Source organism: Paroedura picta, chromosome 7 (assembly GCF_049243985.1).
Source record: "Paroedura picta isolate Pp20150507F chromosome 7, Ppicta_v3.0, whole genome shotgun sequence".
In the NCBI taxonomy this organism is placed as follows: Eukaryota; Metazoa; Chordata; class Lepidosauria; order Squamata; family Gekkonidae; genus Paroedura; species Paroedura picta.
The window spans coordinates 103,340,773-103,354,359 of record NC_135375.1 but is presented as its reverse complement, the minus strand read 5'-3'; the positions used below and the strand labels follow the sequence as shown (position 1 = coordinate 103,354,359).

At 48.3% G+C, this 13,587-nt stretch overlaps 1 protein-coding gene across 1 annotated transcript in view; it reads right to left on the bottom strand.

Moving 5' to 3' along the window:
- The window catches only part of CLCN1 (chloride voltage-gated channel 1), an 88,196-nt gene that overhangs the window by 16,548 nt on the left and 58,061 nt on the right, over window positions 1–13,587 (bottom strand). The window contains exons 9-13 of the mRNA XM_077345855.1: window positions 7,687–7,771; window positions 5,936–6,037; window positions 4,928–5,012; window positions 1,981–2,130; window positions 979–1,048 (exon numbers count right to left, since the gene is read on the bottom strand). Of these exons, the coding sequence (XP_077201970.1) occupies window positions 979–1,048; window positions 1,981–2,130; window positions 4,928–5,012; window positions 5,936–6,037; window positions 7,687–7,771 (492 nt within the window). The remainder of the gene's footprint in view (window positions 1–978; window positions 1,049–1,980; window positions 2,131–4,927; window positions 5,013–5,935; window positions 6,038–7,686; window positions 7,772–13,587) is intronic.

Sequence of the window (13,587 nt, the reverse complement as noted above, 5' to 3'; positions counted from 1 at the left end):
CTCTGCGAACAGGCTCGGGGCTGTTTCCAACATACTAAAATCCAGTTTAAAATACAATAAGAACAATAAATCCCCATGCTCAGCTTTCCCACTTCAGGAGATGGAAGGAGGGAAGCCCAAATTATTTTATTTCCTTGTTCTGGCCTCCACCGTAACCCTGAGGGAATCATGCCCTTTTCCAGGCCCTGTGGAACTTGAGTAGTTCCCTCAGGGCCCGGATCTCAGCTCAAAACTGATTCCACCAGGGCGGGGCCAAGGCCGAGAAGGCCCTGCCTCTGGTCAAGGCCAGACGCACATCGTTCGGGCCAGGAACTGCGAACATGCGCATAAAGTAATGGGTTTAAACTTCAAGTACAACGATATAGGCTAGATATCAGGAAAAAATTTTCACAGTCAGAGTAGTTCAGCAGTAGAATAGGCTGCCTAAGGAGGTGGTGAGCTCCCCCTCACTGGCAGTCTTCAAGCAAAGGTTGGATAAACACTTTTCTTGGATGCTTTAGGATGCTTAGGGCTGATCCTGCGTAGAGCAGGGGGTTGGACTAGATGGCCTGTATGGTCCCTTCCAACTCTATGATTCTATGATTCTATGCTGATATTTGAAGATCGTCGAGAGACTAGTCTAAAGATAAATACATGGAGAAGAAGCAAAATGGCCATATTCTACTCCCACGAGCTCAAAAGATCTGTATTGCAGCTAGAGGAAAGGGGATTCTTCGCACTGACTAGACGCGAAGGAAGTTCAAGCTGGATCCATTCAAACTAGAGTCGCACAACCCAGCACTGTGGGCAATGGCTGGCATGTGAGGAGGAGCAGGGAAATGAGAAGCGGGTGTGTTAATGGGTTTCCCCGAAAGGTGCCAAGAGGGAAAGGGAGCCAAGGGCCTGGCTACCTCACTTCCCACACGGCTTCGCGTTTCCTTGCCCACTGCGTTACCATCCTGACCCATGTCAAATCCCCCGGAAGAAATGAAGACTCACCCAGCACAAACACAGGCATGAAGCCTCCGCAGGGGATCGGCATGGTAGTGGCGACGACAGACATCCAGAACTAGGACAGAGGGGACAGGCAGCAACCGTTAGTGTGTGGTATTGGCGTCTCACATGGCTCTGCCGGAAAGTCTGTTTGGTCAGGAATGGTCTGAGGTGAGCCTGAGACAGGTGTGGTGTGGCTGAGGGTGTTGCAGGCGTCGGGAAGCAGGAAAGCAGTGAGGGGAATCCATGCAAGTCATCCACATATGGGTGGGGTGGAGAAAATGGGAACAGAGGACCAACCAGTGTTTTGGAGAGAATGTCAATCAGCGCTTCCCCTGCAGCATTTGCTAGCCACCCCCTTACACCACTCCTTTTCCACACTATTCTATCTAGCAAAGATGCGCATAAAGTTGTTCTGGAATGTTTAATAAACCTATGGTTTGTAAGGATCCCGCCGCTCACATGCCTGCAATAAAGGGCTTTGGGGTCCTGTCTTCCTCCCTGCACTTCTAAAAAGTACCTGCTCAGAGTTTGGTTTGGAGGTGGTTTAATCACAAAGGAAAGCCATGATGCTGTAAAGTCACTGGAAAATTTAAGAAGACATCTGGCTGGAGCATCAGGAAGGTGGACTGGCATGGCCCTTTCTTCTTCCATGTAATGGGCCAGATTTTGGGATTTCTTCAGTGGAAGTCACCAGTCCTTTCTGCCTTCTTCTCCCCCACCCAGGACCTGGAACATCTAGGTGTGGATTGACACTCTGCTGTGGAAGCTGTGCCTTTAATGGTGCCATAGTAGTAACGGTGCAGAATCAATTCGGCCAAATTTGCATTTTTGAATCCAAACCAGTGATTCGGGTGATTCAGATTTGGCCAAATCGATTCAACCCGAATCTGAAAAGTACCAATTTTTCCCCCATGCACATCTCAACTCTCTACACCTGCCAAAGGAAAACTATAGGGTTAAGAGCTCTGTTGGCACTTTGCACACGACTCATGCTCTCAGACAGACCTTCATGAGGAAGAAGAGGAGGATGATTACAAACACGCTGACTTTGGGATGGATCCAGACCGCAGACTTCCCCAGGATCTGGGGGTCTTCTGTGTGCTTGACCCAAGTGTAGTTATCAAAGAGGCTGCTAATGGCCTCTCTGGGCATCAACTGCAAAGAGAGAACAGCATTTTCTTGAATCTTATCTACTGTTCTTAACTGAGCTGAAAGCTTTTGGCTGGCCTAAGAAGCTTTCCTCCCCCAAAGTGGACTCCTGTTCTGAGATTTTTCCATCAGAGGAAGGCTCTTTAGGCTGGAGAAAAGCTTTAAACTTGCAGACCTGCAGGCAAGTTAGCAGAGTGGGACAAAGCCTTCAGTCTGCAACTCCCTGATGTTCTGAGTTTTCATTTTAAAGAACTATTACCTTCCAAGCCCTTGATGGTTGTGAAGGTACGTTGAAGTGTGTGGGCAATTGCCAGGCAAAAGCCAGAGAATGTAAAAGCAGGGAGATATTTTGTTTAATTTGCATAATTTATGCGGTACCAGCATTTAGCTGCGGTTGTTGTCAGATCTGGGTCATCGTTGCAATGAGTTCTGATGTAACTATTTATTTTGTCACAGCACACATGCATCCTCCAAAAAACGATGGCTTCTGCCTTCCGGATCCACCCAGCTAAGTTTGAGGCTAGTGTTGCTGGCTACGGACTGGGATGTTCCTAAAGATTTGAGGATCATAGAATCATAGAGTTGGAAGGGACTCCCTGGGTCATCTAGTCCAACCCCCTGCACTATGCAGGACAGGATGGGCCCTGGAGAAGGGAAGAATCATAGCAGGGCACACTACCATAGACTCCAACTTCCAAGGGAGCAATTTTCTCTCGGGGAAATTGATCTGTGCAGTCTGGAGATCAGTGGTAATTCCGGGAGATCTCCAGCCATTTTCGCCAGGGGGAATTGATCTTTCCAGTCCAGGTTTTTTCAGCCAGGGTTTTGTGAAACCCTGGGGTTTCTTGACAGCCCTGGAAGGGTTTCCCAAATGGGTGGGAGTTAATTTAATATATATTTTTAAAATTTCTTAAACGTTTATCAGGTGATAAAAAGGTAAAGGTATCCCCTGTGCAATCACCGAGTCATGTCTGACCCTTGGGGTGACGCCCTCTAGCGTTTTCATGGCAGACTCAATACGGGGTGGTTTGCCAGTGCCTTCCCCAGTCATGACCGTTTACCCCCCAGCAAGCTGGGTACTCATTTTACCAACCTCGGAAGGATGGAAGGCTGAGTCAAACTTGAGCCGGCTGCTGGGATTGAACTCCCAGCCTCATGGGCAGACAGATTCAGACAGCATGTCGCTGCCTTACCACTCTGCGCCACAAGAGGCTCTTTTATCGGGTGATATGACCACATATAGTCATGTTGACCCACCCCCCTTCCCAAAACAGCCAATGATGGGCCGTGAGGGGGTGGAAAGGGGAGAGGCCCCAAGTGGGCATGTACACAGCTCTACTTTCTAGCCATATTCTGCACAATTGCATCACTTCTAGGGTTTCTCGGAAATGGTAGAATGTTTCAGGGGTTTCTCAACAGTAGGAAAGTGGAGAAAGGCTGCTGTAGTTTCCAGATCCATTCTAATTCCAGGAAGATCTTCAGATCCCTCCCCAACCGTATTTGACCCTCCCATTCTTCCAACGTACCCATGGAAGCCTTTTTGCCTGAGCATGTTGGAGGTGCTTGGGACCCTCCCAGCCGTTCCATATTCTGCTCAGTTGTTCCCGTAGTAAACCTCCCTTCCTCGCTGTGTGCAAAAAGGCAGCCAGTTCATGCAATCCCTTGTTAAGTAATCGGAGCAGCTTTCATCCCAGCAGTCCCCTATTGATTGACTGCTGGGAGTATTACTGGATGGGCTCACCGTAGGGTTCGCCCCCTGGCATTAGCTTACTGCTGCCAGATCCAGCAGTATTGCGCAGCAGCTTCTCCTGGAATGATTGTAATAGACAGGGTGGGAGCTCAGGAGGATAGCATAGCTGGCCGGTCTGCCTTGGGCAGAAATAGTTGGATGGCGCACCCTTTCAAAAGGCAGGACCCCTCAACCTCCCAGACTGAATGCAAAGGCACCTGGGATAGCCACTGCTTTGGTTTTGAGCAAGGGACAGAGCAGGAGGCCTGCTGGATTGATCGAGCCGCCATGCAATGGAGAATGGGGTTCTTTTGCTTCAGCCAGCTTCTGTTAGAAGAGGAAGATGCAAAGACACATTACACCTTTCTCAATTAAATCAAGAAAGAAATTTATGGAAGGAAATGTCGAGGGAATTTAAAACTGAAATCCGATTCATTTTTTCTATATTGCATTTTTACGGTTTGGACTTTTATGTTTTTGGTCATTGCTGTGTGCGTTCATGATAGTGCATATTCTTTCTTGAAGTTTATTGTTGTGACCCTTGTTCTTTTATTTTAGCTTCCTTTTTGATGTTATAATAACGTTACAGCTTGTAATAACATTATGGCTGCAACATCTAATAAAGACTGATACATTATGTTGAGAACTAACAGTCTACATTCTAGGGCAGTGGTCCCGAACCTTTTTGAGGCTGGGGACCGGCAGGGCAACTGCCCGCCTGCGCATGCCTTGCATGCGCGGCCATGCCTGCGGCCAGGCCACGCATGTCGTGCATGCCGTGCATGCCATGCATGCACCATGCACGGCCGAAATTGCGCATGCGCGATTTTGGCCATGCATGTGCAATGCGTGGGAGTGGCCCTGATTCCCTCTCCCCCCCTCCCACAGTAAGAAGCTTCCCGGGCCGCAAGCTTGTGGCCTGGGAAGTTTTTTACTGCGGGGGGGCGGGAAGAGGGAGCCGCGACCTGGCGCCATGGCCTTCACGGCCCGGCCCCGGGCCGTGGCCCACGGGTTGGGGACCACTGTTCTAGGGAACTGACAAGGGACACCTTACGAGCAGAACAGCAGTCTCACCTCTCCAGCCATAAACTGCCCGAAGCCTGGAGGAAATGTCAGAGATGCTATCAAGAAGGTTATCACTCCTGGATAGATAAGGCGGCTGGAGAGAGACAGAGAGAGAGAGAGAGAGAGAGAGAGAGAAAGAGAGAAAGAGGGACAAAGTCAGGTGGCTCATAAGGCAAGCTGATCTCTTAACATGGAATGCCACATCAGCAGGGCTATTTCTTTACTCATTTATCGCGTGAAGTATAGAGCCAGGAGATCTGAAGATTGTTTGGCTGCCAGGCAAGGGACATTCAGAGGGGGTTTGCCATTGCCTGCCTCTGCGTCATGACCCCTAGTGGTCCTCGGAAGAACTACCACCCAAATCCTTGGAGGTCTCCCATCCAAACCTCAATGTCAATAGGTCTAGTACTTAAGCTAAATCTACAACAGGCCAAAAACATCTTAGGGCAAAAACATCAAAGATACAGACTGGCAAGAGGACCTAAGGGTCCATTCCGCACAGCGCTAATGTTGCCGAAGTGTTACCATTGTGTAATGCTATTTATTTTGCGTTATTTTGCGTTATTCACGACATTGTACACAATCTGCAACACTCCTGAAACACTCCCGCAAAAATCACTTCGTTGTAGCGATTTTCGGGGAATCCACAAAAGTGGATTGGAGAGCACAAAAGTGGATTCCCCCTTAAAAAAACCACTTGACTCTTGAGAACAACCTGCAACACTTCCGAAAAAGGCATGTGCGTTCTCAATACAGTGGTAGCAAGAGCTTTTCAATAGCGCTCAGACTTAGCAAAATTGCCCATTGTGCGGAATTGCCCAAGAAATTCCCCGGGCTTTCTAGCATCAGATAGGAACAAATGCGTAATATCTCCGGCCACCTATCTATATAACCTTGAGAACAGTGAACAGAGAAGAGCTTTCACTCTTGCCCGATGCTCAGCCTTGCCTACAGCAGCACAAGAGAGCTGCCCCCCTGTTCACCTCAAAGAGAATAACTGGTCGAGAGCATACTTACTACTTGGTAAGGAATTTGCTCAGTGCGGTATGTCGCCGGACAGACAAAACCACCTGCCGATTGAAGTAAACAAAAAAGGCTCCCAGGAAGCCAGAGCAGATCCTACGGTGGAGGGGAACATAATTAGCCCAGGACTTGACCAGCTTCATTTCAATTCATTAATTCAATTATTCATTGTATACATCGTGCTTTTTCGATAGTCATCGCAGGCAACAAAAGTCCCAAGGCTCTGACAGCAACAGGAAGGCCATCCTTCAGGCGGGACCTGGAGATCTCAGAGAATTACTACCTACGTCCACACTACAAAGATCAGTTCCCCTAGGGCAGGGTCTCTCAAACAGGGGGCTGTGAAACCCTGACGATTCTTGACAGGCCTGGAGGGTTTCCTGAATAGGTGGGAGTTAATTTATTTATCTACTATAGATTTATATAAATTAATTTATATAATAGGAATAGGCTGCCTAAGGAGGTGGTGAGCTCCCCCTCACTGACAGTCTTCAAGCAAAGGTTGGATACACACTTTTCTTGGATGCTTTAGGATGCTCAGGGCTGATCCTGCGTAGAGCAGGGGGTTGGACTAGATGGCCTGTATGGCCCCTTCCAACTCTATGATTCTATGATTCTATACTATATATCGTTGTTCATTTATCAGGTGACATGACTGTATATGGTTGACTGCCCCCCCCAGATGGCCAATAATGTGCTTGGGGGGCGGGGAAGGGGAGGGACCCCAGCTCTGCTCCCCAACCACATTCTGCCCAATTGTGCCACTTCTGGGATTTCTTGAAACCTGAAGAAAGTTTCAGCGGATTTTCAATGGCAAAAAGTTGAGAAAGGCTGCCTTAGGGCCTAGAGAAAACGGATGCTTTGGATGGTGGGATCGATGGGACTGCAGCCCCCAGGCTCCACTCCCAAATCTCCAGGAGCTTCCCAAACTGGAGCTGGCAGCCCCATCCTCCCATCTTCCACAGATCGCCCTGGAGGGTGGTGTTAACCCTGCTATATGAATAGCAGCCCTCAGGGTTGCCTAGCCTCGGACTTGAGCCGAGCGGCCCATTTGGATGCCCGTGCTCCACAGCTCCCGAAATTGGAGAGCACAACAAAATCCAGACTGTTCACCTCTGCTTAGAGCAAATGGGGGTGGCCAAACGCCAAGAAGGGCAGCTGGATTCCTGAGCTCATTGCACAGAAGACGGTACTTGGGACAGAGGCATTTTTCCATGCAGGGGTGCAACAGACCCGCTTGGCAGAAACCGTAGGGATGCCAGCCTCCAGGTGGGACCTGGGGGACCCCAGGAATTCCAACATCCCCAGACTACAGAGATCAATTCCCCTGGAGGAAATGGATGCTTTGGAAGGTGGATTTTATGGCATCGCAGCCCACTGAAGTCTCTGCCCTCCCTGAGCCCTGTCCCCAAATCTCCAGGATTTTCTCAACCTGGATCTGGCAACAACGCACCCCCCCATAAAACTTTTAGGATAAAACTGCCTTTTGCATCTGGTTCCCCTGGGGCAGAGGCCTGGCAGGCTTTCTCATCTAACAATCAGCCTCACACTCCTGTACTGAAATGAGTCCTACTAAGACCGCACTGGGATTGTGCTGTCCAAGCACTGGGATTGTGGCCGGGTTTTAGCACTGCCTCCCGGGCCCCTCCGGAGAGCCCCAGCTTCCTTTCGCAGGCAAGGCTTCTCAACAGGGTCTGCCTCTGATCCTTTCCGCCCCGCACTTAGCAGCCTCCCTTTGGGCTTACCCTATGACAGCGAAGGCCGGCAACTCCTGGAGGTCAAAAGGGAAGTCCATTCGAAAGTTCGTTCGGAACAGGGCTGTGATGGTCACTGCAGGAATGGAGGGGAACAAAGACAGGAGGGATTATCGGCTGGGAGAAGGAGAACGTCAGAGGATGTGAAATGTGAGCTACAGATGATGGGAGACGGGGCGGGAGCATGCAAAAGAGACAAGATCTTGGCGCAGATACTAAAAGGACTCCAGAGGTCTTTCCTTTGGCAGCCTCAGCCTCACTTTGAAGACTAGCGATATTGTTGTTTTCAGGTGTTTTCGGGCTCAAGCAGCATCCTAAGAGTCAGCTAGGTAAAGTGGTTGAAAGCAGAGGCCTCTAATCTGGAGGACCGGGTTTGATTCCCCCACTCCTCCCCCATATGCAGCCCGTTGGGTGCCCTTGAGCCAGTCACAGTTTTCTCAGAGACCTCTCAGCCTCACCTACTTCACAGGGTGTCTGTTGTGAGAGAGGAAGAGAAGGTGATTGTAAGTTGCTCTGAGACTCCTTCACATAGTAAAAAGTGGGGTACAAAACACCAGCTCCTCCTCCTCCACCACCACCACCACCACCACCTCCACCTCCTCCTCCTCCTCCTCCTCCTCCTCCTCCTCCTCCTCCTCCTCCTCTTCTTCTTCTTCTTCTTCTTCTTCTTCTTCTTCTTCTTCTTCTTCTTCTTCTTCTTCTTCTTCTTCTTCTTCTTCTTCTTCTTCTTCTTCTTCTTCTTCTTCTTCTTCTTCTTCTTCTTCAACTCCACACAGAGAAATTCTTTGGCTTATAGGCCACCTGCATCTACAGTGATGTTTTGTTATAGACGGGGGGGGGGTATTTGCCAAGTGGGTATTTGGTTAGCCACGTAGTCACATCACAGAAGGGCAGGATGTAAATATATCTGTGCTATTTTATTGGATGCCTATTAGAAGGCCATTTTTTGCCTTCCAGTAGGTCAGCATCCACAGAGAAGGACAACAGGGTGATATGAGTAAAAGTCATTCAGTTTGCGAATCAAATTACACTACAGAGCAAATCAAAGGTATGCATGTTTTTTTATATGGCTGGCTTGCAGATTTCTGCTAGGGGGCTGAAAGGGGATCGGTGGACTGACCCTGGAAAATGGCAGGAGGATTGGGGCAGGGAAATGGGGTGGATGGGTGCAATCCAGGTAGCTCTATGAACTGCTGAAAACTGTGGTTTTCCATAGAGTTTCCAGAATTCCTAGAGCTACCCTTTGTCACTTCTAGGCTGAACCTTCTGGGAGCTCCCCTCCCCATGTTGGAGATGTTGGAGGAGATGACCTGGCTTTTAGGGAAACTGTAAGGTAAAAAATCAGCTTCAAACTTTAGAGTCAGACCTCAAACCCACAGCATCAAACACCCCCTGAAGACCCTAGCATGCTGATGTCATTTTTGGGTAATGGCATGTTGGAGATATTGGGGGGGGGGACTCTGGATTTTGGGGAAAGTGATTAAAAAATCAGCCTCAAACCATAACATTTTGTCCAAAACCTAGAGCATCTCACATACACCCTGATGACCCTGGTATGTTGATGTCATTTCCAGGTGACATCAGCATGTTGGGATGTTCTTCCTGGTCTTGGGGAGTATGGGAGGTTGGGGAGGGGGGCAAGATCACTGCAAAAGCAGCTGCTTTTCAAGGTATTTCCCCCCACTTTTTGAAGTCCCCAATGTTGGGGGGGGGGAGTAACACCAAAGCAGGGGTTCCCCTGGCCCCAGTGGAGGTCTAGCATCCCTACTATTAGATAGATTTGTTTCCATTTAAATAGATTAATTATTTTCAGTTTAAAGTGCTGCTACCTCTAAATACCTTCTCTAACAATGAACTCCCTTAAGGAAGTGACCTGGGCCTATTCTGCACTTTCAATGCACTTTAGAAGTACATTTTCCTGTTCTGCACAGGAAAATCCAGCTGCCAAAGCACATTGAAAGTGCATTATCCTATGTGTGTGGAATTGGCCCTGATCTCTCGGGAGAGCCAGGGTATTTTTACTGGCAAGAATTCATTAACATTTCTAACAGTTTCCCTTAGAGTGCATCTCCGTGAGCTTTACAATCACATTCAAACCCCGGGAAAAGATGCTGGAAGGAAAAGGAATTGTTTGGTACTGGAGAACCATGTACCAAGATAAAAGGTTCAGTTTCTTGAATGGGTAACCTTTGGGTAGCCCAACCTTACCTTTGAGGTAATTTGTTCAGACATCCCCCCCCCCCAGCTTCCCATTTCCATCTGAGAGAGAAAAAGAACCCCAGTCCAGAGGAAGGAGGGAGGGGCCATTTTGAACTTTCTCTTCAGGCACTGAAATGTCTAATAGCATTTTCATACATGGGTCTTAAATTGCTTTTGAAATCCTCTATTTCTTGCTATTTATATGAAATATAGACGCACTGTAAACACCCAAGTTCAGTTTGGTTCAATTTATTTGCCTAAAGCCATCTGTCTGTGCAAAACAGCAAGCGGGAATGCAGACCAAAAGTCTGGCTGGAGTGACATGGATATACCCTGCATTCGGTAACTCCAAGCGGAACATTAATAGATCGGAACTAAGACAAGGCCTCTAAGCTATATGCATGACGCTTGGTGTGAAGATTTGAAATTAGGAGAGTGCCTTTGTAGGAAACCGGGAGACTCTAGGACCGCTTCAGCACTGAGAACTTTGCCATGCGGGAGCACAAATCTAGGACAGATGAGGTACACTGGGCCAAATGCTCCCCTGATCGGGGGCAGGAAAAGGCGGGGCAACATGCCCCGGCTCAAACTCCAGCCTGCAGCCCAGAGCAGAGCCTCCAGTGTGGAAATGGTCTAAGTCAGGTTTCCCAACCAGGGCTTCATGAAACCTTGGAGTAGGGTTGTGCGATTCGGCCGCTTCGTCGGCCGTTCCCTCCGGGCGCTGGCTGCGCCCGGAGGGAACAGCCGACGAAGCGGCCGAATCGCACAACCCTACCCTGGAGTTTCTTGACAGCCCTGGAAGGGTTTCCCGAATAGGTGGGAGTTAATTCATTTTGTATATATATATTTAAAGGTAAAAGGTAAAAGTATCCCCCGTGCAAGCACGGAGTCATGTCTGACCCTTGGGGTGACGCCCTCTAGCGTTTTCATGACAGACTCAATATGGGGTGGTTTGCCAGGGCCTTCCCCAGTCATTACCGTTTTACCCTCCAGCAAGCTGGGTACTCATTATACCGACCTCGGAAGGATGGAAGGTTGAGTCAGCCTTGAGCCGGCTGCTGGGATTGAACTTCCAGCCTCATGGGCAGAGCTTTCAGACTGCATGTCTGCTGCCTTACCACTCTGCGCCACAAGAGGCTCTTATATATATATTTACAAATTGTTAAACATTTATTGGACCGTATATGGTCACATCAACCTACCCACCCCTCCCCAAAGGGCTATTGGTGGGCCTGGCGGGGGTGGGAAGAGGAGAGGCCCTGGGTGGGCTTCCCAACTGTATTTTGCACAGTCATGCCACTTCTGGGTTTTCCCAAAGCCTGAAGAATGTATCAAGTGTTTCTTAGTGGTTGAAAAGTTGAGAAAGGCTGGTCTAAGTACTGATTTTCTCAGCTCAAAAAAAAAAGTCACATTTTTATCCAAATGAAACAGCCAGTAACAGTTTTTCGAACGCTTTTAGTCTAGTGACACTCCTGAATAACCCTGACCGAAATCTTCTCCTGTATAGAGGGCAGAGCATGTACTGAGTTAAGCTCTCAGCCAACTTCTTGTTGACACAGGTACACTCGTTCTACTGGGATTCTATTATAGCTGCCAATCAAATATGTCAGACACTGGGGAGGGGCAGAGTGCGAAAGAGTATGCAGAGGCAGGAAGGAATGAGTTTTAAGCCTTCCAAAGTCTTCCAAAGAGCTCTCAGAGGACCCAAAGAGAACAGCACTCAGCAAAGCTGTTCTGCTGCAGAGGCATTTCTAATGTAAACAAATGTGTTAGCCCACGGAGGTTTCCCATTCACTTTGCAAGCCAAGAACCTGCTGAATAAAAACTTGAAGGAAGCTCTTGACTGCCACATCAATGCCTGAATGTGCAATTCTATTCGGATATGCTCCAGTCTAAGCCTGCGAAGAGTAACTTTGCATAGGACTATACCACAAGGGACTAGGGAGGCTGTGAATTCCACACAGGGACCATTTCTGCATTAGGAGACATACCTTCTTTTAGCCTCGCTTTGGATTTCCTTTGGATGCTGCTAGTCGACTCTAGCCTTTCTGCATTTGGCATTTCCTCCCCTTATTTCCCAGGCTGAAATTTGCAAAATGCTTTCTGCACTGAGTCTGGTGGAGGCAACCTCCCATCATGCTTTGCTCCCTTCCGCTTTTCAAAAATGTTTTTTTTTTGCCAAATGGTTCCTACTTGCACCTTTGTGTTTGTAGCGCCCCTTAATCCCACCATTCTGCACCTTTCATTGCCTCCCCCTCCCCCCAAAGGTTTCTGAATGTAAACAAAAAAAGGCCAAAAACAAAACCCTGGGTTATAACGTTATAACATTATAACACTACTGTACAAGACTTCATTTTTTAAAGTTAGAAATAGTGTTGTAACGCAAACACTTTAAAAAAGGGCAGATTTTTTGGAATGGAGAGAGGGGTTGAAGGTAGGGGGAAGGGAAGATGGTGACGAGGAAAGGCATGTTCCCAAATGACTCAAAATGACATGCATGGGGAAAAACCCGATTGCACACATTTCTGCATCAGGCAGTCCAGAATTAGACCCCACTTGAAAGCACAGAACCAAGTTTCCAGGGGATTCATTTGCTGCTGGGCAAGTGAGGGGGCAATTCGAGACTGTGCCTGAAGAAGCAGATTTTAGTGCAGAAACGGACAAAAATGTCGACTCTTTAAAAATGCAAATTCGAACAATATTGCAAGTGCGGAAGCAGTCTGAATGTGTTCAACCATCAAATTTGTCTTGTTGTGCTGTATTGATCACTTCATCTGTTTGGTTTGGCAGTGATTGACTCAAACCCTGACTGAACAAGTTTGCAGAAGTTTTTTTTCCTCAGAATTGTATGCATACAAAAAACTTGCCCATCCAAACAGATGCATAGCTATTAATGTCTAAGGCAGGTTTCCCAACCATGGAACCAAGGTCCCATACAGTACCACAAAGGCCCCACAATGGTACTATGGCATGGGAGTATTCAAAATGGCAGCTGGAGAGAGCCCCCACCCGCCACCTTGTGAAAGAAAAATATTTTTTAATTGGTTAAAAAATTCTACCCTTATTTGGGCAGGTTGTCCCACCCCCTCCCAAATCAGCCAATGATGGGCCTGGAGGGGAGCAGCCCTGGCCATTTAAACCTTTGCCACCCAAGGCTCCTTCCACCTTCACGGGGAGCACAGCAGGGAGGGACCAAGCCCTATGAAGATAGGTTGAGGGACTTGGGAATGTTCAGCCTGGAGAAAAGGAGGTTGAGAGGGGACATGATAGCCCTCTTTAAGTATTTGAAAGGTTGTCACTTGGAGGAGGGCAGGATGCTGCTTCCGTTGGCTGCAGAGGAGAGGACACGCAGTAATGGGTACAAAGTACAACGATATAGACTAGATATCAGGGGGAAAAATTTCACAGTCAGAGTAATTCAGCAGTGGAATAGGCTGCCTAAGGAGGTGGTGAGCTCCCCCTCACTGGCAGTCTTCAAGCAAAGGTTGGATACACACCTTTCTTGGATGCTTTAGGATGCTTAGGGCTGATCCTGCGTTGAGCAGGGGGTTGGACTAGATGGCCTGTATGGCCCCTTCCAACTCTATGATTCTATGATTCTATGTGTGGCCAGCTGACCTCATTTCCTGGAAGCTCAGCGCCTGAAAAATATTTCAGTGGTACTTCCATGGCTAAGAGGTTGAAAAGAATACC